The 23,008-nt window shown below is 46.3% G+C and overlaps 8 protein-coding genes across 8 annotated transcripts; 6 read left to right on the top strand and 2 right to left on the bottom strand.

The window, feature by feature from the left end:
* Positions 1 to 58: 58 nt before the first annotated feature.
* Positions 59 to 3,373, bottom strand: AGABI2DRAFT_215751 (hypothetical protein). Its single transcript, XM_006457746.1, has 14 exons — positions 3,231 to 3,373; positions 3,042 to 3,173; positions 2,508 to 2,990; positions 2,435 to 2,453; positions 2,305 to 2,383; positions 2,035 to 2,248; positions 1,805 to 1,978; positions 1,664 to 1,742; positions 1,445 to 1,607; positions 1,122 to 1,387; positions 818 to 1,058; positions 535 to 754; positions 392 to 450; positions 59 to 326 (listed from the first exon to the last, which is right to left on the bottom strand). The coding sequence occupies exons 2-14, from the start codon at positions 3,143 to 3,145 to the stop codon at positions 64 to 66; spliced, it is 2,364 nt and encodes a 787-aa protein (XP_006457809.1). The 5' UTR covers positions 3,146 to 3,173; positions 3,231 to 3,373; the 3' UTR covers positions 59 to 63.
* A 1,629-nt stretch (positions 3,374 to 5,002) lies between these two features.
* Positions 5,003 to 5,286, top strand: AGABI2DRAFT_190217 (hypothetical protein; the record flags this gene model as incomplete). Its single annotated transcript, XM_006457745.1, has 1 exon — positions 5,003 to 5,286. A coding segment is annotated over exon 1 (264 nt), but the record flags the coding sequence as incomplete, so codon positions are not given.
* Positions 5,287 to 5,865: 579 nt separating this feature from the next.
* On the top strand, positions 5,866 to 6,236 carry AGABI2DRAFT_190216 (hypothetical protein; the record flags this gene model as incomplete). Its single annotated transcript, XM_006457744.1, has 2 exons — positions 5,866 to 6,069; positions 6,148 to 6,236. Coding segments are annotated over 2 exons (292 nt in total), but the record flags the coding sequence as incomplete, so codon positions are not given.
* A 349-nt stretch (positions 6,237 to 6,585) lies between these two features.
* Positions 6,586 to 11,789, top strand: AGABI2DRAFT_176396 (hypothetical protein). Its single transcript, XM_006457743.1, has 7 exons — positions 6,586 to 7,331; positions 7,386 to 7,769; positions 7,835 to 7,874; positions 7,932 to 8,025; positions 8,537 to 10,085; positions 10,145 to 10,319; positions 10,378 to 11,789. The coding sequence occupies exons 1-7, from the start codon at positions 6,618 to 6,620 to the stop codon at positions 11,754 to 11,756; spliced, it is 4,335 nt and encodes a 1,444-aa protein (XP_006457806.1). The 5' UTR covers positions 6,586 to 6,617; the 3' UTR covers positions 11,757 to 11,789.
* Positions 11,790 to 12,769: 980 nt separating this feature from the next.
* AGABI2DRAFT_190214 (hypothetical protein) lies at positions 12,770 to 13,130 on the bottom strand (the record flags this gene model as incomplete). The annotated part of the gene is made up of 2 exons (XM_006457742.1): positions 12,904 to 13,130; positions 12,770 to 12,849 (listed from the first exon to the last, which is right to left on the bottom strand). Coding segments are annotated over exons 1-2 (168 nt in total), but the record flags the coding sequence as incomplete, so codon positions are not given.
* Positions 13,131 to 13,942: 812 nt separating this feature from the next.
* On the top strand, positions 13,943 to 15,364 carry AGABI2DRAFT_176395 (hypothetical protein; the record flags this gene model as incomplete). Its single annotated transcript, XM_006457741.1, has 3 exons — positions 13,943 to 14,476; positions 14,534 to 14,708; positions 14,767 to 15,364. The coding sequence occupies 3 exons, from the start codon at positions 13,943 to 13,945 to the stop codon at positions 15,264 to 15,266; spliced, it is 1,209 nt and encodes a 402-aa protein (XP_006457804.1). The 3' UTR covers positions 15,267 to 15,364.
* Positions 15,365 to 17,362: 1,998 nt separating this feature from the next.
* AGABI2DRAFT_182943 (hypothetical protein) lies at positions 17,363 to 19,022 on the top strand. The gene is made up of 3 exons (XM_006457740.1): positions 17,363 to 18,527; positions 18,583 to 18,811; positions 18,862 to 19,022. The coding sequence occupies exons 1-2, from the start codon at positions 17,457 to 17,459 to the stop codon at positions 18,799 to 18,801; spliced, it is 1,290 nt and encodes a 429-aa protein (XP_006457803.1). The 5' UTR covers positions 17,363 to 17,456; the 3' UTR covers positions 18,802 to 18,811; positions 18,862 to 19,022.
* Positions 19,023 to 20,482: 1,460 nt separating this feature from the next.
* On the top strand, positions 20,483 to 22,861 carry AGABI2DRAFT_176394 (hypothetical protein). Its single transcript, XM_006457739.1, has 4 exons — positions 20,483 to 21,535; positions 21,600 to 22,184; positions 22,226 to 22,273; positions 22,322 to 22,861. The coding sequence occupies exons 1-4, from the start codon at positions 20,540 to 20,542 to the stop codon at positions 22,817 to 22,819; spliced, it is 2,127 nt and encodes a 708-aa protein (XP_006457802.1). The 5' UTR covers positions 20,483 to 20,539; the 3' UTR covers positions 22,820 to 22,861.
* Positions 22,862 to 23,008: the final 147 nt, after the last annotated feature.

The raw sequence follows: 23,008 nt of genomic DNA, 5'->3' as shown, positions 1-23,008 counted from the left end.
ACAAAAAAGACCATGGCTCAAAACTACGACAAACGGAAATTCCTTTTATTTTTGATATGCCCTTCACACATCCGATTTAACCAATCTCCTCCCATGTTGATCAAACGCCGCATTGATTGTACTCTGTGTCACCTGCTGATTTTGTTGTTGTTGTTGGTGCTGCGACTGCTGGTGCTGGTGCTGTTGTTGTAGTTGACCACCACCGCTCCTCCCTGGAGTATTCATCCCCGAATTAATCGGTGATATCCCAAACCTCGGCGTAATCATCCCACTCCCACCAGCACCATACACAAATCCACCACTTATCCCATCCATACTATTATACCCTAAAAAATGAACGTCAGTCCCTCACGAAAAATAAAAGATCAAACGACACAAAAAAAAAACTCACCAGGAGGTAACATACTATCCCAAAACCCACTACTCAAGATATTCTCCATCATCAATGCACTCCCACCACCACCATTACCACCACCACCACCACCACCCACAACACCACCACCCAAAATCGAAACCGCCGCAGACTCATCCAACCCCGTCTGAGGCACCATCGTAGGCGGAAAAGTCGTAATATCCTGCACAGGCCCCATCTCCCCCTCAAACTGAAATTCATTCAAAAAGTATGAACTTGGATCATGATAATAACCCCCTCCTCCTGTCGTGGTCGTCGGATTCACGTTGTTGTTATTGTTATTGTTGTTGAGAGATACAGTACCTGGATCAGGTGAACCCAACATATTCGAAGAATGATCAACTGCAAAATTCGTTCAAGCATTTCACATCACACGAACCCACAAAAAAAAAAACAAAGATTTACCTTGTCCATTCTTATCTTCATCCTTGAACATTCCACTCGCATTCGCATTCATCATACCCGGCTGTTGACACAACTGAGGCTCCAACTTGGCCGAAATAAGCGCTTTCAAAAAAGTCGCATACAACGCCGGCGTATGCGACGGCGTAGCAGCAATATCCAGCAAAACACCCGCCACATCTCTCACCAACGACAACGTCTTTTGTTCATCCTCCATAAACGCTTGAAATTCCGGTCGAACAAGCTATAAAAACACACGCCAATTCAACTTCGCTTCTTCGAAAAAGACACCACTACACTTGCTCACCTTTAACAAACTCAACACCGCATACGAAGTCTGCACAAAATGCGAATCCGGAGAATACTTCATAAACCCACTCGGTCCCAAATGATCTCTAACAAGCAAAGCACAAGCCATAGCCGAATCATGCACCCTCCCAAAAAAATGTCCAATATTGACCGGAGTACGCTCAAACGCATCTTGCAATCCAAACGAATTGATCACCAAGTTTGCATAATTGAAGTAAAACGAGGCTATAAGTCGTTTATATTCCGCCGTACCCGGTTTTTCACCTATTCAGTGATATTACAATCTTGTTTTGGTTGGGGGGAAGATATGCGAAACGTTACCTTCCCACGTGGAAGAGGAATACCACGTTTCTTTGAATGTGGTCAGTTGAGCCTCGAATGATTTGATGATGAGTAAATAATCGCAATGCGTTTGTAACCCCGACGACGAGTCCGTCCCACTATACAAAAAGTCCAAACTGCGCGAAAGAATCCGTTGCAATTGCTAAGAGGGTCCTTATTATTATTCGTCACCACTGAAAATGAGAAAGCAGCGCGCACCGCATATGCACAAACCGATAAATCCGATGGAGTAGCGGTGGGTGATTTCGCCCATTGCGGGGCATGCCGTATGATATAACTGTCAAAGAAACGCTGTCGCTTAGCCAAAACGTACATCAAGCTACAAAAATAGAAACGCACTCTTCAATAATGGAATGTGGTTTTCCCATCTGCGCACTAAAACTTCTATCGAGACAGAAACATAATATCCATGTCCGTTCACGATTGTGCACTTCAATATCGCGTGCTTTGCCTTCCGCTGTGTCCTGACTTGTAACAGCTGTTTTGCGATGTAGGTTGAGATCGGTCGCCATTCTGGCGTTTGATGATGGTAACGCATCGATGAAATCACGTTGCAAATGCGTGCTTACCTGATAGCCATGCCCAACAAGAGCCAGGTTTTATCTTGCTCGTATCGTTCTACGGCACCGCATCCCCATAGACTGAGTAATAAGTACGCTTGAACAATTTCGACGGATTTATACCCCTTTGCTGGGACACTGAACGCAAGCTTTTTGGCCAACTCTGTGAGTTTGGGATGGAGATCTGGATTGGCGGTATAAAACTTGCTAGCTATGGAACATACTATGATGAAACAATTAAATGTTGAACTTGGTTTCCTCCAAATTGGAAAGACATACTTGTTGTCAGGAGAAATGGGGACCGCGAACAGACCAGCGAAGGAGTATGAAAATTCCTATCCAAAAGGCTACAATGCATCTGTAAATAGAATGTCAGAGAAAGACAAGGTGGAGATTAAAGATTACTAACGCTGATGTGGTCAAAGTAGCTGTTTTTTCGCATTAGATGTCGATGCGGACCTTTGTGCTGAGCGAGAACTTACATATCAAAGAGGGCCACGACCTCGTCTGTAGTCACAAAACTGAGCATTTCAGGCTGGATTTGGCGTTCGATATACAGTCTCCGAAGAGGCAAGATGGTCATAGGGCCGGGTTTGAAGTAGTTGTCGCTAGCGACTCCCAGGGACTGTCCTTCATGGGCAGAACCAATTTTGGATAGGTTATTCGAGACTTGTGCCCTCCGATTTGCGAGGCTGGCTTCTGCAAGCAGGCCGAGGGGGTTGAGGGAATTATCGGGGAGAGAATGCAGTTTTGGAGAGCCCGGAGGTGGTTGGGAGAAAGCGGAGGATGTAGGAGGTGGGGAGGGCGATTTGGCGAGGAGAGCTTGAGTGGAGGTGTTTTGGGCGGAGGGGGTCGGGGAGCGGGAGATCATTCCGGAAACTATGCTAGGATTGCCAATGGATTTCAGGACGGTATTAAGAACATTTTCTATCTTGTGAAGGGATTGTGACAAAAGCTCGTGTTTTCTGTGTCGCAAATAGTCAGCCTAGCAACGGTGGATTGTGAGACGGGCTTACTTGGACGACCGTTTTCCGCGGTTGGATTCTTCAAAGATGCATTCGTGGCCTCCGGTTATGCAGCGTTTGCATGGGGGGCCCTGTTCAGCGCCGATGCACTTCATCTTGAGCCTCCGGCAGACGGTACATGCTCTGAAGATATAGAAATCAGCTTTCACAAGATGGTGAGAGGTGAGAGAAACAAATGACTTGGATCCACGGGTCGACTTTGCTTTTGGCTCGACCTTGGGACTGGCGGCCTCTTCGTCTTCGTCCTTGCGGGGCCTTTTGCGGATGTCGCCATGGGATGACAAGACGGAGGCGGGGCGTTTTCCGTTTGCGTTGCTAGGAGAAGGATAGTTGTGCTCTGTGGGGGGTGTGCCGAGGGTGTCTGAACCCTGGGAGGAGGGGGAGGAGTAGTTCTGGAGGTGGTGGGGCAGATGCGAGGGTTGGTTCTGCTGCTGCTGCTGGAAGGACTGGTAGTAGGGCGGGTAGAGGGTCAGTGCGGGGTCGATGGGCATCGGCGGCGACTGGGGCGGCGGCATGGCGGGACGACGAGGTGGGAGTGATGAGTAAGCACACCGTATCAGTTATGTCGCACGAGTTCTGATGCTTTTTCAATCATTGTTCGATCTATGTATCAGATGGTTGAGACACTTTCTCCCTGTCCATTATGTCCCAGTCCCCTCTGGGTTATCTTGCCAACGCTCGATCCTGATGCTTTTTTTTTTTACTCATATGAAATAAGCCACTTCAATCACTGTACCGGCCGTGCTGCCGCTCTTGGACCCGATGATTGGTTTGTATCAAAAGTCGATACCTATGCCTGCATGAGGTATTGATTCTAACATTGAAGAAAGCGCCCCGAATGGGCCAAGAGCCGAATCTTATGGAACGTCGACTCAGTCTGCAAAGCTTGATGAAACCCCACCGGCATGTCATTCAGCAAATGAAGAACACGGATGCTTTTCATTCTACTTTCCAACAGTCATGGAAAGAGGATACATATCGTATTGGAAAGATTCGAATTTTGCATGAAGCTAATGGGCCATGCCCTACGGTTTTTAATTGTTACCACTTGTTGTAGGTTTCGACAATCATTCGAAACATATTGCTCAAAGTCATCTTCCAGAACCTCCATGCCTGCCACCTGCCATTGATTGTGATGCTATAATCATGAATATAGACGAGAAACTGTCACTCGTCAAAACCATTAGGCGTATGGAGCAAGCGAAATTTGACATAGAGCGCGCTCCTTCCTCGATTTCCGGTCGTCAATCATCGACAAGGAATTCTGCACATCACATCTCGAATGATGTGGTGCACAACCGACTGATCTTTCGTCCGTCATCTTTGCCAACAATACTACCTTGTCGCAGGATCCCCCTCATCATGTTTCCTTGACCGCCTCTACCAATCTTATACGGATCCTCCACTACGACAAACAATTCCATCATCACCTATCCAATGACAACTGTTATTGGTTCACATCCATAATTCTACATACTCTCCGCCTCTACACCCAACAGAGTATTCACGTCCTTGGAGAAAAGAATATCGAAATCAAACGGGATGAAGACCTAAGTAATCCTGATAGTGCGCCTCGCATTCACGAGAAAAAAAAATTCTTCTGGGAACGTCGTTATCTACCAAAACTTAGTCGCGCACTTGACAATGTGATTGTTTCATGGTGAAGGAGAGAAGTGGCGTTTCATGAGGAGGTTTGTGTCAGTCTTTTATTATCCTCACGTTACTGATTCTGGTTCTTTTGGTTGTAGATTTATCCTAGTCATTTGTGTACAAGAAAGTATTTCAGAGGCGTTTGGAACATTTTGGCTCGCTGTGGGCTCGCCAATATCGCGATCACGTACTAACACATGATTGGTCGCGCAGGAGAGGGGGGGCAAGCCAATTGTTTCAGCATGCAAGTTGTAATCCAGACTGGCTCGACACCCCTCAGCTGCCAGACATGGATTTCGTTACGCTCTATCCCAATTACCCATGTCCCAGGTCCCTGCCCATTCCGAGTCCGACGAGTTCTGGTTTGATTCGGACCAAAATTCAGTCTCTGTCACATACTATGAATCACAACTATTGGACCGTTGCTTCGGGGATGGTTCATTCGCTGGTCCTGGCAACTTTGTTCTATCGGACGTCAAAGCCTATAAAAGCAACTCGAACCTTCAGCATGAGCTGATAGTCTTATCTTTGGCAAAGGTTCCACGCCGTCATGAACAAGTTTCTGTTCAGGTGCATAAGCTTGCCGTTCAGCGATCGATGGTAGGAAAAGAGCCACAAATTGTGCTATGCTCAGATTTGGATGACGCCAACATAACTCCCCTTTCCTCCAAAGAAAAGAGCCGAAATCTGTATCAAAGTTCCTTATTCGCATTAGCTGCTCCTTCTAATGCCCTTTCCGGAAACCATCCTGCCAATGACGCATTTCTACTTCTTCCTCCCTCCGGTCTCCTAGCAGAGTATAAGTTTATTGCATCCATCGATCTTCCGCAACCCCAAGCGCTTCCTCAGCCTCCTGCCGATGCTGGAGCAGCCATTAGGAGGTCGGCTGGAGAGTCTGGCACAGAATATCCGACGTTTCCTCCTCCGATTCCCTCCACAGGAATTTCGTTTCTTGGTGCATTTTGTTCCACATTCATTTTTCCACCACACCAAGATCCCCAGCGCTGCGTCTCCTTGATAGACTTTGTTATACTGGTTCGTATACTCCACCATTACAAACCCAATTACCACCTCTTCAGTGGCAATTGCTACTGGTTATCCTCAATTGTCATGAACATATTACGGCTATACACAAAAGAAAGCATCGTTACAGCGGATGGTAGCATTATTTCCTCGGACGAGGATTTAAAAAGCCCCAAGGCTTTCTTTTCACGCTTGCGCCGTACTTCTTCGAAAGGCAAAATGCCTGGTCATTTCTCAGGTCTTGGTCTCGAGCTCAATGTCGTCGAGATGCCGTCAAATCAAGACATTATGCGCGACGTGATAGCCTTGTGGAGGGAAGAGTCGCAGAAGGCATTGAATGCCTTCGGTTAGTAATCTGTGAAATTTTTCTCGCTTTCACTTCTGACTTCCTTTCTTTTTTTGGTTGGGGTGTGGGGGTGTTTAGGTGCAAGAAAGCGTTTGAAGAAGCTTCAATTTCTGAACAAAGCCCCAGAAGACAGAGGAAGAAAGTGAATTTGGCTTGTACGACGAAAATAATGTGGGTTTGATGAAACAATCTTGATTAGAGGGATATTGGAAGAGCGCGTGGGGATAAATAGAAGGTGCGATAGCAAGGAGAAGGAAGGAGAGCGAGAGAAATAGAAAGGATAGCTATCACGAGACAAGGGCAAGGTATGAGTAGGAAATGGGAACACAAGTTCAGATGTCGAGTGCGACCATCCACCACAGGCATAGAGTTATATACATATACATATATATATGAGTTGCATGTATGCTCTCTGATTTAGTGACAGGTCGGTGAGATAGCAAGTTTAAGTGGTACGTGTGTGGTACACAATCGTAGAGCCCCATGTATCACATTATTGAATTAATACCTTTTCCTGAGACTTCGTCTCCACTCTCTATTCGCCCATCATGTCCCAAGCCTCACCTCCGCGTCGCCGTTCACTTTTACATGATCCGCATTCTTTCTTCTTCAACAACGTCCCAAAAGAGTGTCCGGAAACCGTTGGAGCATATGAAATAAACCACTTATTTCACTGTCGCTGGGTTGCTGCCGCTCTTGGTCCCGATGATTGGTTCGTGTCAAAAGTCGATGCCTATGCCGGTAAATCAAGGCTCCCGCATGAGCTCTTGGTTCTGACATTGAAGAAAACGCCCCGGATGGGCCAAAAGCCAAATCCTACCGAGCATAAACTCGCTCTGCAACGGTTGATGAAACCCCATCGGCATGTTATTCAGGATATGAAGAACACGGATGCTCTTTCTTCTACTTCCCAAGAGTCATGGGCAAAGGAATGGAGTCCTATTGCACCGATTCGAAGCTTCCATGATGTCAATGGTTGCTGTCCTGCAAACGACGGTTTTCAAATATTGCCTTTTGTGTGCTACGATTATGAATCGAAACATATTGCTCAAATTCATCTTCCGGAACCCCCATGCTTACTGCCTGCTACTGACTATGATGCTATAATCCGTAATCTGGACGAGGAAGTGTCGCTTGCCAAAAACATCAGGGATATGGAGCAGGTGAAACTCAACATGGAGGAGGAGAGGCGCGCTTCTTCCCCGATCACCAGCTGCCAGTCATCGACCAATGTCCCAGGGAATTCAATCTCTAACGATGGGGTGCGCAATTCTTCATATTTGGTTCACCATCTGACACTACTACGTCTTACACAGGCCCTTCCACACTATGTTTCCTTGGTCGCCTTTTCTAACCTTGCGTGGATCCTCCACGACGAAAAACAATTCTATCATCACCTGTCCAGCGATAATTGTTATTGGTACACATCCATGATTATGCATGCTCTCCGCCTCTACACCAAACAGAATATTCATGTCCTTGGAGAAAAGAATGTCGAGATCAAATGGGATGAAGATCTGAGTGACCCCAATACTACACCTCTGCATTCACGAGCTTTAAAGGAAAAGCCATTCTTTTGGGAACGTCGCTATCATCCGGAACTCAGTCGTGCACTCGGTATCGTAAATTCCCCTTCAAATTTGGCAATCCGCAAAGTGATTGTTTCATGGAGAAGGAGAGCAGCAGAGTTTTATGAGAAGGTCCGTCGTGTTCACTCTTTTATCTTTCCTCATGTTGCTGATTTTTTTTGATTCTTTGGTTGTAGGTTTATTCTGGTCGTTTGTTTACACTACGGCATCGCAGAAGTATATTGGACGGGTAGTGGCGTAAACGTGTTTCATATATCTCGTATAGTATATTAGCTGCCATCGTTATTGGTGTGCCAGTCCTCGAATTGAACCGTATTCATGTTCCAGAGATATTTTTAGCAGCCAACACCGTAGGACAGGCCAAGTGGTTGGTTTATCCTTCTGGTCTGGTACCGAATTTATCTGATTAAGCGAAAATTTCGGCTGAGCCAACAGCACGATGTGTATGTCAGTAAACCGAGGCTTCTGGTTCTGTCTTCACTATCGTTTCATGATCATTCAGCGGTTCACATGCCGGCCGGCCGGCCGTATCGTCTGTAATACTTTACATCGTTGTTTCTAGCATACCCAAGCCATCGCTTCGTAATGAAATATCCCTGGTCTGTTTTTTCAAGCTGATAGTAGAACCCAGCGATGATTTCGCAAGCACTGGCCATGGACCTTGACCGCGGCAGAGAAGTAGGAGTCTGAACTGAATTCCAAGTCCGACTCCGCCAAGAGACGAGTGTGACCAGGCTGATAGCATCAGCGTTCTCCTCATCCATGTCCTCGTCCCAGCGGCCCCTCCTTGTCCTGCAGCCGTCCGTTAACACGACAACGTAACGCTTTTTATCTCTCCCTCTTTTTATTCTGAATTTTATACTCATTACGCGACACAGTGTAGTCACCACCACCACCACCACCACCACCTACGCGCCGATACAGTTACCGTCTCTCCCACCGCCCTCCTCTCCGAAAGATCCAAAGAGCTACCCTCTGCTCCATGCTACCCTACCCCAGAGTCTCCGTAATTTTCCCCTTGTATTCCCTGGTGGCCAGCGCGCGACATTCCAAGATGGCGAAGCTGCGGGCTCAGAAATGCAGGAGGAGCAGGAAGTTGTCGGTGGCTCTGGCTGGAGAATGCTCAAGCGTGAAGAGACAACTGATAATCCAAGTGTAGTCGGCCTCGCAGACGCTGTGGAACGTTTTGGCAAGAAACGGTCTCTCGCTGATGATAACATGATGGAGGGTGTTGAGTCAACATCCGGCGCCAGTTCCGCTGCACCTCCCAGAAAGAAGGCACGCAACACACCGCTTCCTCAACTCTCCACGGCTGCCATGAATGCTGCAGCTCCCCCGTCCCCTCTGCCTTCGCCCCATGGTTCGCCGCCTCCCGAGGCTATCTGGCCATCAGCACCTCCCAGTGGAACCGCCTCTCCCCCTCCCCACCAAGCTCCACTCCAGCCCGATTTATCTCTGACGACCCTCTTGACCCTTCCATCCCTCCTCAATCACTTTTCCAGTCTGCCGTCCCAGTTGCAGTCGCACTTTCTTCTCACCCTCTTACGCCATTCCCCTCTTCCCGTCCTACGCACACTTCACTCCGTCCTCACTCCCACCTTGGCTCGCGATTTTTTGACCTTGCTTCCCCCTGAACTTGCCTCTCATGTCCTCAGCTATCTTCCCTTTCCTACTCTTGCTCGAGCCTCACGTGTGTCCAAGGCGTGGCGAGCCATCATTGATTCAGACATCGTTTTATGGCGTGATCTTCTCAAAAACACCAAAATCTGGTTTGGTGGTAATTCCGAAACCGCATTTGCCAACTCCATTTACGCTCGACGCAAGCAACTTCAAAATACCATAGCGAATATGAATACCCATACTAACGTTCCTAAATCACTTCCTCTACCTCATCCCTACAAGATGCTGTTCAAGTCTCGTCACTTAACTCGGTCACGCTGGGTCGAGAACGACAGCCCAAAGCATATCACCTTCCAAGCACATGGTTCCTCCGTCGTCACCTGTTTATTGTTTTCGCATGGCCGAATCATCTCCGCGTCCGATGACCATTCGATACACATATATTCTCCTGTCACTGGTGCACTCATACGTTCATTGGAAGGTCATGAAGGTGGTGTTTGGGCCTTGGCTGCTAGTAAAGATACACTCGTGTCTGGATCTACGGATCGTACAGTTCGGATATGGGATATGTCTACGGGGAAGTGCACACACGTTTTCGGTGGACATACGAGTACGGTCAGGTGTTTGGCGATTGTGAAGCCGGAGATCGTAGAAGTTGTAAAGGAGGGTGGGGAAACCGTGAAGGAGAGATGGCCGAAGAGGCCATTGATCGTGACTGGGAGTAGGGATCATTCGTTGAGGGTTTGGAAATTGCCTAAGCCTGGAGAACAAGAATATAAATGCTTCGGAACGGAAGAAGGAGATCCGGTATGTTTTTAAATAAAGTTGACTTCTTGGATCGGAACGCTAATCAGATTCTTTTGTAGGACCCTGAGGATAACCCATATCATTGTTTACATCTCCCTGGTCATGATCATGCCGTACGAGCGTTAGCTGCTCGAGGAAGAACACTGGTTTCAGGAAGTTATGACTGTTCTGTGCGGATTTGGGATATCATCACCGGTGAACAGAAATGGATGCTCGTCGGTCATACTCAAAAAGGTGTGTTCTTTACTTTTTTTCTAATTAATTGGTCAGTATTCATATCGTTGAATTACAGTATACAGTGTTGTATTGGATGTTAATCGTAAACAAGCATGCTCAGGCTCTATGGATGGGACGGTCCGAGTTTGGAATCTAGTCGACGGATCATGTCAGCATACGCTTACAGGACATACGTCCCTCGTTGGTCTGTTAGGTCTCTCTCCCTCATACCTCGTCTCTGCCGCCGCAGATTCGACACTCCGAATCTGGGACCCGGACAGTGGGGAACTGCGACACACGTTAGCGGCTCATACAGGCGCTATAACGTGTTTCCAACATGACGAATTCAAAGTATTATCAGGATCAGATGGTAATTTGAAAATGTGGAATATTAGAGATGGGAGTGTTGTGAGGGATTTGTTGACTGGGATTACTGGAGTTTGGCAGGTGGTGTTTGAAGGGAGGTGGTGTGTTGCTGCTAGTAATAGGAATGATTCTACGGTGTTGGATGTTTGGGACTTTGGGACGGAGGTGGATGATGATTGGATTGGGGAACCTCCGAATGGGGTTTATGATGATGAGACGTTTGATGGATGTGAAGAGGAAGAGTTTGAGGAGGAGGAAGATATGAAAACGGAAGAAGTGGAAGAAGAGCGAGAGGAGGATGGGGAGGATGTGAATTTGGATGTTGTGAGGGAGAAGAGAAATATGTTGTATGAAAAGAGAGCGGGGAAGAAGAAGAAAGTCGTGGATATTGTATCTTTAACCGACGGAGGAAGAGATGGTGATGATGACGACGATATTGACATTAATGATCACGGTGAGGATGATGATGATGACGAGGAACAGGAACAAGCGGATGTGGATGCTATGGATCAAGATCTCGTACCTTCAGATTCAGAATGTTCAGAATTGGAAGTTGTTGGGAGGATAACAACGGATGCGGATGGTCCTAGTACACATGAACGTCGTGGTGCTGGAGGACATAAGAGATCAAGAGGAACTATTGTGACGAAGCGTCAGCATCCATTGGATTCAGATGACGATTATGTCTTGGAGGCTATACGAGTTGAAGGTCGGGAAAGTCGTGCTGGAAGTGCGACTGCCAGTTCAAGATTTTTGGATGACGCGATTGCTCGTTCTGAAAACCCGACTACCACTGTACGGGATGGTGGTAGTGGTAGTGGTAGGCATTCAAGATCAACTTCGTCCAGACCAGGATTGACGACCGCAACGACGACGGGGAATTCTCAACGACGAAAAGAACATCGTGAACGGGATCGTGGTGATCGAGATCGAGAAAGATCAAATGAACCTGCGGCTCATACGTTGTTCACTCAACAACCAAGTGCATCGAGCAGTTCGAGGTCATTACCTATAGTACCTTCATATCAAGATACACCTACGAGACCTCGTATACGTGGTGGTATACCTCCACTTTCGAAACGCAGATAGTTTTCTGATTCTCTTTGAATTTTTTTTTCTTTGATGGTTGATAGATGGCTAGCTGTTTTTTTTTTAATGTTTGTATGGTCTGCGTCGGTGTATACAGGACTTGGAATTTGTGGTTTCTTTCATTTTTTTTTTTTTCTGTTTTCAGGAACTTTTTTCTTTTCTTTTCTTCTTTATGAATTTTTTTTTTTTTCGCATTGTACAACCGAGTAAATAGTACGCACGCAATGTCTTTTTTTTTCCCCGCCTGTTAGTCGGATTTATAAATCTGTTTTCTTCTCTTTTTGTGGTTGACTAATCACTTCGTTGTCGTGGTGAGTGGTGGTGATGAAATTTGCGGGAGTTTGTTTTTGTGTACAGTATTTGGATTTGTATTAAAAGTAGTTTTTGTGTTGAACGGATCGCTTGACTCTTTGACACGTTTGATAACTTATTAGTGTCAGTTTTGATAAGTAAACGAGACGATTGACATTAAACTCTCCTCCCTAGCAAAAGATCTCTGAAAACATTTAATGGCATAACAATATAATCAATTTCGGCTAATACACGCCCGTGAAAATGGTGCTACACAGGATAAATAAAATCAGGGTGTACATAGCTAGCGTTTCTTCCAAACGCCTCTGAAATACTTTATTACATTCAAACGACCAGGATAGATCTACAACCAAAGAACCAAAATCAGCAACTTCAGGAAAGATAAAAGAGTGAATACGGACCTCCTCATGAAACTCCACTACTCTCCTTCTCCACGAAAAATCACCTTGCGGATAGCCAAATTTGAAGGGGAATTCACAATGTCAAGTGCATAACTAAGCTTGGGTAGATAACGAACGTTCCCAGAAGAATTTCTTTTTCTTTAAAGCTCGTGAATGCAGAGGTGTATTATCAGGGTCACTTAGATCTTTATCCCATTTGATTTCGATGTTCTTTTCTCCGAGGACGTGAATATTCTGTTTGGTGTAGAGGTGGAGAGTATGCAGAATTATGGATGTGAACCAATAACAGTTGTCATTGGATAGGTGATGATAGAATTGTTTGTCGTGGTGGAGGATACATGTAAGGTTGGCAAAGGCGGTCAAGGAAACATAATGGGGGGGATCCTGTAGTAGAAATACGTTAGGCAAAATGACAGACATGGGGAGGTTGCATACCTCATCATTCGAGATGTGATTTGGTGAATTTCTCGTCGATGTTCGACAGCCGGAGATTGAGGAAGGACCGTGCCTCTCTTCCTCCATATCAGGTTTCAATGGTTTTGACGAATGACAGTTCTTCGTCAATATCCATGATTATAGCATCACAATCAATGGCGGGCGGTAGGCATGGAGGTTCCGGAAGATGAATTTGAGCAATATGTTTCGGAGTACTGTCGCCTACGACAAGCGGTAACAATTGAAAACCGTCATTCGGCCGCCGAGGCATGGCCCATAGACTTCATTCACACTTTGAATCTTTTCAAAATGTTTTGGAATTTTTTCCCATGACTCTTGGAAAGTAGAAGAAAGAGCATCCGTGTTCTTCATTTGCTGAATAACATGCCGGTGGGGTGTCATCAAGCGTTGCAGAGCGAGCCGACGCTCCGTATGATTCGGCTCTTGGCCCATCCGGAGTGCTTTCTTCAATGTTAGAATCAAGACCTCATGCAGGCACCTTGATTTATAGGCATAGGCATCGACTTTTGGTCAAACCAATCATCGGGTCCAAGAGCGGCAGCAGTACTGGTAAAGTGATCCAAGTGGTCATATTCGTACGTTGCAACTGTAGGTGGATTGTCTTTTGGGTAATCAGTGAAAAAAAAAGCATCAGGATCGAATGATAGCGAATAATACAGAGGGGATCGAGACATAATGGACAAGTTGAAAGTTCAGACGGCGTCTCAGATTTAACTACTAAGACATGGGCCCCGAGGAGGGAGTGGCAGTGCTCCGTTAGAGCATGCCTGATAAAAAATAATGGAAAAGACAGGCAGCACACGGCAATGTCATCTCATTTAAGATATCAAAAAGGTAAAACAAATTCTGTGATGATAAAAAGATCAGTTCCATCATTTATCGATATCCATCATTTAAGCACCCACCGCCACCGCCACAAACGACTTTTCCAAAATATGGTGAGAAAGAGTGGCTCGACACCCCTGAATCGCACGCCTCGGCTTGGTCCCACTACCGTCGTCCCTACGAAAAGTAAAAATGCTCGAGGAAACGCTCAAATTTTGTCGCTTAACTCAGTCGCGTTGGTTCGAAAATGAAAACCCGAAGCACATCAGTTTTCCAGCACATGGCTCCTCCATCGTCACCTGTTTATTACTTTCATATGGCCGAATCATCTCCGCGTCCGATGATCATTCAATACACATATATTCTCCCACCACTGGTGAACTTTTACATGCATTAAAAGGCCATGAAGGCGGTATCTGGGCTTTAGCTGTTCATAAAGATACACTTGTATCTGGATCTACGGATCGTACGCTTAGGATATGGGATTTGTCTACGGGGAACTGTACGCATGTTTTTGGTGGACATACGAGTACGGTCAGGTGTTTGGCGATTGTAAAGCCGGAGATTGTAGAAGTTGTAAAGGAGGGTGGCGAAATTGTGAAGGAGAAATGGCCGAAGAGGCCATTGATCGTGACTGGGAGTAGGGATCATTCGTTGAGGGTTTGGCAACTGCCCAAGCCTGGAGAACAAGAATATAAATGCTTCGGAACGGAGGAAGAAGATCCGGTATGTTTTTAAATCAAGTCAACTTCTAAGACCAATCACTCATCTTGTTCTCTGTAGGACCCCAAGGAAAATCCATATCATTGTTTATGCCTTTCTGGCCATGATGACGCTGTACGAGTGTTAGCTGCTCGAGGAAGAACACTAGTTTCAGGAAGTTATGACTGTTCTGTACGAATCTGGGATATTATCACCGGTGAACAGCAATGGATGCTCGTCGGTCATACTCAAAAAGGTGTGTTCTTTACTTTTTTTCTAATTAATTGGTCAGTATTCATATCGTTGAATTACAGTATACAGTGTTGTATTGGATGTTAATCGTAAACAAGCATGTTCAGGCTCTATGGATGGGACGGTCCGAGTTTGGAATCTAGTTGACGGGTCATGTCAGCATACGCTTATAGGACATACGTCCCTCGTTGGTCTGTTAGGTCTCTCTCCCTCATACCTCGTCTCTGCTGCCGCAGATTCGACACTCAGAATCTGGGACCCGGACAGCGGGGAATCGCGACACACGTTGGCAGCCCATACAGGGGCTATAACGTGTTTCCAACATGACGAGTTCAAAGTATTATCAGGATCAGATGGCAATTTGAAAATGTGGAATATTAGAGATGGGAGTGTTGTGAGGGATTTGTTGACTGGGATTACTGGAGTTTGGCAGGTGGTGTTTGAAGGGAGGTGGTGTGTTGCTGCCAGCAATAAGAATGGTGTTACTAGTTTGGACGTTTGGGATTTTGGGATAGCGGATGAGGAGGATGTTGAAGAAGAGGTTGATATAAATATGGAATGATATTGGTTTGAATTTACTGTAGCGAGCGCCGTAGAAATGAGTTTGCATTACTGTACTTCTTATTTTGTGGTAGAAACGGTAAGACTGCGTCATTTCGCAATTGCTGAGCGCTGAAGTAACCCCGGATACTGGACTAATCTTTTTTGTCGTGAGCTAGATAGCCATCGGGTCTCAAACAATACGGGTTGGAGGATAATCCTCTTTATTGGTGGAGTTTTTGCGACCTTCCACAAAATGCGTAGGTTCAGGCCTGGAATACTTCGAGCTTCAGCTCACAAAAATCCGGCCTAGGCCATGTCCAGCCGGCAAGCTTGCTTAGTTCGGCTCGGTTCTCAACAGGCTCGGCTTTTACTCGGCCCAAGCTAGAGCTGGAACATTCCTGGCCACTCCAAGTTCGGAGTTTCATTTGCAATTCGAAATCATGACTTGCTTCAATGCTCAACTGCTAAGTTCCAATCTTGCATGGATTTCTGGGGTTAGCCAACAGACCCCGTCTATCTACAATAAGATTAAAGAGGAAGGATGGTGCGCTCTTCCAGATTAAAATCTAGAATAACTGCCAGGTTTTCAAGATCCGCTGATTTCGTTATCTGACTCAGCATTCGGCCTGACATGGCATGTTAAATTGGCCACGTATCTTGGATATTATGCTATATCCTTCAATACATCCTTTTATTCTACACAAGGTCAATCAATATCGAAGTCGTCCATTCCTCACTATGCTTCCTCATACGAGTGAATTCCTCAAGCTACCTTGATCTGACACTAGTAAGCTGGTAAACTGTGGTTCAGGCGAGGTCAAGAAGTGTGTAGGCATGTCTCCAGCAATCGTTTCTTCCTTGCGAACCGCGGAGATTCTAACCCAGTTATACCTAATAGGCTGAAGTTTAGAAGAAAGGAAATTGGTTTCTCACGGAGTTGCGAGTTTCCAACGCGAAGCATAGCTGCGGCGCGCCCCACGCTATTCATATTTCACTCCTGCTGACTCGATCTCCTCGCTGTTTTGCATGCACCATCCAAGAAAGATGTTCTTCTCACAACCTACTGCAACTGATCTCGGCGTTATTGCGACAAAATGATTTCCCGCGTTCATTTAAACATATTCTTAAACCCATTAATTCACTCCCAGCAAGCAGGTGATCAAGAGTCATACTCATGCACAAATCATATGCGCCAAAGTTGTAAGCCCTCTAGCTGAACAATCTACCTCTGTTAACGGAAACTTTTTCTGACAAGGTACGCATATTTGCAGTGAAGAGCCGACAAAATGAAAATCGAAGGCATTTCATTTGACACCTGCCTCTTGTCCGTAATTCAATGTTAACAATCTTCTTGCAAGCGAATTATTCGACCGGTGCATAGACAACATCGTTAGCTTCGTTGACTGTTCCGCGTCCTTGTGAACTCATTAAACCCGGCCTGCACAGGAATTTGACTAACTCAAATGTGAGTATCTCACTCCAATCCGGTACTTCCCAAAATGCTCAGTAGCGTTTGTTGTAATGACCGCCATATTGGTACTAGCGTCGCTTAATATCCATCCCATTTACCCCATCAAATCGTCAGTGGCATGATGAGTGTGAAGGTGCACCGCTATTTTCACTTCGCTTCAGTTCGAGAGATAGCCTAGAATGTGCTTGCTCATCCTTGTTCGAGCGAAGAGATGTTAGTGCTGACAGCCCTGGCATCCTTACCGCCAAATTTGACTCACGTTCTATTTTTGCGCTCTTCAAGCTTCAGGCTTCAAGTTCGCCGAGGACCTGTGATGCGGTACGACTCAAAAATCATCGAGAAAAACGGAGGGAGTGGGCAGAGGGTATACCGCGTGAATATTTGGTGCTAGGTGAGATTACCTGGACCAATTTACTACGACGGCCTCGAGGCCGGACACGTTCTGATCTTACTCAATAACCCAAGATGATAATCTAGGCGACCCCTCAAACTCTGCAGATTTCGGCAGCATGCGCCTTCTATTTCTAAATTCAACCGTTCTTTCCCCAACAGAAGAAGAATTCTCTTAGCAACTCCGGCTTTGCCTACTCAGTGACCGCTCCATCTATAAAGTCACATTGATTCTCAGGACTCGGTTTGTCTCACTCAACCCCCTCCCGTATCTCGTACTTCCCCACCCTCCGACTATTCACATACAGCTTGAATTACACCCAGCACTTCACGCTCCTATTTCTCGCAATGGCGGAATACATGGCATCGCCGGAAGCCTACGAAGAATATATGTCGACTCGCGAACGTACTACTCGTTGGGTACAAACCCACTCTTCTGACCCGGACGGTTTCTACTCCCCTTCAATACCGCCCCCAATGCTTGATAGCTTTTTTCCTTCCTCACCTCCATCTGACGCAGGAAGCTCACATTCCTTACCACCGAAGATGGTTCTGAGGTATAAGGATGGCCGTGCCGACATTCCTATACCTTGTCCCGAATCACACGAAACTTCGCGTCGGCGCACCGGGAGGGAACGCCATGGACACCCGCGCTCTCCCCAGCGCTCAGATACGTTGACGTCGATATACAACTCCCATTCTTCTCACCGGTTAAGTCCTCAAGGTGATACAGGGACGCAAGTTTTCTCTCACTCGAGACTTCCCGACCCCAATACCAGTACTCCAGAAGAAATTCGTGTACTGCCTTCCAATGCACCTGGTACAAACCGTTTACCGCATCTTGGCTCCATGCCTCCCCACCATCAAAATCCACATCATTTTCACTCAAGATCTATTCCTCGAACGACGACCACAGAAACTATTGATCCCGTCCCTGAAACCGCTCCTCAATCACCACCTATTGCCTATCCACCCCCGACATCTCATCATTTTCCCACCCAACCGGGTCCGGGTCCTTGGTATGGAAGCCATACTTCTAGCAGTTCTACGAAGCACTCTCGTGGTCATTCAAACAACTACAAAGTTCCGCCCGCTATGGTGTATGCCCCATCCCATCATGGTCGTGCGGCGCATTATGCCCCACCTCCAATTTTATATCACCAGCCGCAGAGGGGTCCCAATGGCATTATATATAGCCACTCTGCCCCTGTGCCCATGCAAGGCGGTCCTTATCTAGGACCTGTGACTGGACATGATTTTAGGGAGAGAGAAAGGAGAGATAGGAAAAGGTCATTGGATCCCCCGCATCTCGTACATACAATACAAAGGTCCGATGACGGAGAAGCCTCAGAAGGAAGCGATGGATCAGGGAGTACGTATTACGTGCATCCTTCGGCGGGACAGAAAGTCCATGTTATCGTATGTCTTAAGCCTTCTTTCATCTGTCTGATGGACTGAGGACACCGCCTGTCAGGCCCCAAGGACAAAAGAATCGGTTCATACAGCCCCTTCAACGACCCAAAGCCCTGGCCCAGGTCCACGAAAACCTTTCTTCCAGAGACTTTTCGGTTTCGCAAAGACAGGAATCTTGACAGGGGAATCAGCCCATAGGCATCGAAGGAGGCTTCAGAGGCGACACTCTACTGATAATTCTGGACGACCATCTGTTGCCACCGTCGACTCTGAACCTTGAATCAAAAAGAGTGAGGTTCATATCTTGTCTTTGGAACGGTGGCTGATGGTTAATGAACAGAAGAAAAGGGGAAAGAGAAAAATGTTTATGATGTTGAACCTTACCCAAAAAATCGCCGGCGGATCGGATCGACAACACTAATCGACAGGGTCTATATGCCAACCGAGTCATGTAATGATAATTCCATAGATTGCCTCAAGAGTTAACGTTATCTTCTTTCGCCTCGGTTGTTCTTATTTAACAGTGGCTTAACGCCGGTGACTACCCTTTGGCCCGATCTTTCCTTGTTCTCATACTATCTACCGAACCATCTTTATATCGGTTTTGTTTCATATGCTTATCACCTCTATGCTTATTCTCTTTCCTCTTTAGATGATTAGTTATTCTCAGATATATGTGCAATTATGGCCTATGATTCTATGATCGCTCTTTTTTTATACTTTATGTCGACTCCGGTGCTACGCTGATTTATTTTTACAAAGTTGTTGGATGATATCAATAATGCTTCGAAGTTGTTCTTTCTTTGTGATCCAAAATTATCATCATATCCATTATCTTTCATACTTAAGATTTGACTACACCAATGCTCCAGTCCTCCACCCCGTTCGGATCTTCCTTTCATTCGCATCGGGAATGGTCCTTGAGCCTCTGAATAAGCAAAAGTTTGCAGCGAGAACATTTTTACTATATTTTGCGCTTTGTTCAATTGCCCACTTAATAGATATCTATATTATACTTCGATTCATGTGCTTCGGCCCGATTCACAAAACAAAACCAGTAATAAAGTGGCCTTCGGCGATGCGGCGCAGTACTTCGGCAATGCCCAACATCCTGATACGGCCGCTACACCGATATTAAATGTAAATTGAATTTTCCTCCCATTTTTCCTCTATCGTTTTGTGGGACGAATCCAGTTGTGTGATAATTATTCTATTCACGGGCGAGGCTTTTCTATTTCCACCGAGAAGATAATTTAATCACTCGTAATGTCCGTCACGGAGATCGTACAAAGCTTGAAAAATCCCTAGCCGAATGTTAATGAGACACTGTCAGAACATGCCGCAGTTTGTTATGGGCTGGCGAGAGGGTGAAGTGCTTCAAGTGGACGAGATCCAGCAGGATCCAGCCCCGCCTCCAGTAGGGACATGCCATTGCGGCCGGTGGTTCTTTAGATGGTGGTCGAAACTTCTAGGCTGCCAGTATTTGCTCCTAGTTTCGATGGAGCTCCATCAAAAAATTTCTCCGGATGCTGCTAGCGCTAAGGATAATGAAAGTTTATAATGTGTTTATCCGGCCTGGCTTCAACTTTGAAGGTGGGACGGTTTGCTGGGGCAGATCTGTCGCGCTCATGGCGCCCATGAGTATCTAAATATTTTAAGGTGGAACTTCGTTGTTCAACTTATCAATAGACGAAACCCTTTTCTCTAGAACCTATACCAAGTTTAACTATATGAGAGTCCGATGGAAAAACCCCGGGCAATCCTTGGACGTTTCTTCTTTTGTCATTGACCTCGCTCATTTCGACGATTTCGGTCCCTTGCACTAGGTATATTTTTTCTCGCCTTATATAGAGTGAGGTCCGATTCTCGACAATAAGCCTTTTGTTGAGTTTCAATATTTGGCGGGTCCAATGATTTAATTGAATTGATTTCCTTTTTTATCTCTACACTTTACCCGCGACGTTAGCGCCGGTGTGCGCAAGTCCCACTGACCACGATAATCCACCTTCCTCGCACCCATGAACATTGTACAACCATCAAAACGACGAGCTACCATCAAAGCGGCGACGCGACTTGTTGATATTTCTTCAGATGAAGATGATAAGCATGACACTACTGTGGCTCGTCATGTCAAGGGGTCAAAATCGAAGAGGGGCAAGGGGAAGAGTTCAGGAAGTAGGAGGCATACGATTGGCGGGTCAGAAGAACTGGGTGTTGCTGCGTATGTTGCAAAGAGAAAGAAGAGGCAAAACTCGGTCACACTCGCTGGTTCACCTCGGAAACGACTACGTGGCAGTGACCAGTCGGACAGAAGTATTGAACATGTAGTGCGGAACGACGACGAGATATCCGACTTGACACCTCTTTCCTCTGGAGATGAACAAGAACGAAGACAAAGATCATTCACGCGTCCCCTGGCTGAATTCCCTTTGCAATTCAGTCAACCAAATTCAAACGCAGCATCGTGTCGGGAAACAAGTCGCAAATCACCACTACCCATAATGGAACTGGATGACGACAGTGACGATCTACCAGACGTTGGAATGGTTTTATCTCAACAGCCCACTACATTATCCAAAGGACCAAATTCTTGGACACAGTATACTCATCCGCAAGAACGCCCTCAGTCTCGATCCGGCCCCGGTAACCATCACCCCCTAACGTCCTCACCTATCGCGTCACCTAAATTTCCTCCCTCAACCTTTGCCTCTTCATCCCATAGTCGAAGTCTTGTGGACGGCGAAACTGCCACGGAGATGGATCTATCAGATTTCTCCGGCGACTCTGATTTAGAGATGAACTCTGTTGCCGTCGGTGAACTATGCCTTGCAAAGGCAAAGGGGACAGACACCATATATTGGCCGGCGAAAGTCATTCAAACGAAGAAGCGGAAAAGTGGAAGGGCGCAACTTGAGCAGAAGATCTATCGCGTTTTATTCCTGGATAGAAAGGAAAAGGATATTCCGAGAAGTTGGTTCTATGTCGATTCAGAAGATGAGTTCGGCACCTGTCCTGTGAGTAGGTCTCCTAATTCTGAACTGTCGTTCAGCGAAACTGACTTCCAATTCGATGCCCTAGGTCGGTAAATTCCAGTCAAGCCATATCGAAGTAATTAACGATTTCGACGAAGAGTCACGAAAAGATCGCGCTATTGATTCACGTCGTCAAAGACCAGCTCTCCCTTCTCGTGCTCCATCCCCTGTCACTATCCCTTCACCACCGTTATCTGGACTCCTATACCACAACCTATCTCTCCGTCAACAATTCGAATATGTGAAACCAATACTGAAAGCAATTATGAACGAAGAATATACCTGGGGATTGAGGCGACACGAACTTTACGTGAGTGGAGAAGCGAGTCGACAGAAACTTAAAAATGAAGCAGGGTTGAGAGGTGCTGTGGATGCGAGGAGTGTCGATGAGTTTTTGAGTTTGGTGGAGCTTTGGTGTTTGGGCTGTCGAGGACGGGACTTTGATGAGGACGAAGAACGGACCAAAGAGAGCCAACAGCCTAATGTTCCTATCTTGAATGACGGCAAAGTGGATGATGCGGAGAAAGTTGTAGGATCTATACCCGAAGTGGTGCCAGAGGAAATACACATTCAGGCCGACACTCTCAATACAGGACCTGAGCCGCAGGCACGTTTGTTCTCTCCTTTGCTCGTAGAGACATAACGCTGATCGTGTTCACAACTCGTATTTAGATTACCCCTATGGAGGTTGTAAGAACAGAAGAACCATCATCCTCAAAAGTAAGCAGTGGCAATTTGTAGACGCGCGTTATTCACAGGCATGCTTAGTTCAAACATTCATCGGGGGAGGAGCCTATCGACTCGAGGCCTGAAACACCACCACCACCCTCACCATTTATATCATTTGCCAAAGTCGTTCCTCTACCGGAAGCTCGAGCTCCCTTACCAAGAGAGAAGCGACCGCGACAGCATGGGTCCGCGTCTTATGAAAATCTTTCACCTCTTGAGAAAGTGCAGTACTGTCTAGAGGTTCTTCTTCCGGAGACTTTTAAACAGATTCTGTTATGGCGTACAGGAGAGCGAAAGTCGGTCGAGGTGATGTGGGATGATGTGGAAGAGGAGAAGAGGTTACACGAGCGTGGAGAGCGGCTACTAAAGGAAACGGATTGGGTCATGGATGTCATGAGACTGAGACGGGCTGTTGAAGGGGCCAAAGGGAAAAAAGCATCTACTGCCGCCGAAATTGGAGCGAAGAATAAAGGCAAGCATCTGAGGAGAACGAGGAGTGGAAGAGTTGGCAATACTGTTGGAAGCTATAGGGAATAGTCGACTGGACACTTGTTGGTATATGTAGCAAACCCCCTCTAGATAGTGTATGTGGATTGTAAGTATTTTTACTGTAGACCACGTGGTGATCTGATGTCAATTCAGCACCTACAAAGCAATTAATTATCATTGTTACAGTTACACTGACAGGAATACCCGCACATTTGCTGTCCGCGGTTGCGTCTGAGC

The sequence above is a fragment of the Agaricus bisporus genome (genome assembly GCF_000300575.1).
Source record: "Agaricus bisporus var. bisporus H97 unplaced genomic scaffold AGABI2scaffold_2, whole genome shotgun sequence".
NCBI classification, from domain to species: Eukaryota; Fungi; Basidiomycota; class Agaricomycetes; order Agaricales; family Agaricaceae; genus Agaricus; species Agaricus bisporus.
This window is presented reverse-complemented; position numbering and strand designations above follow the sequence as displayed.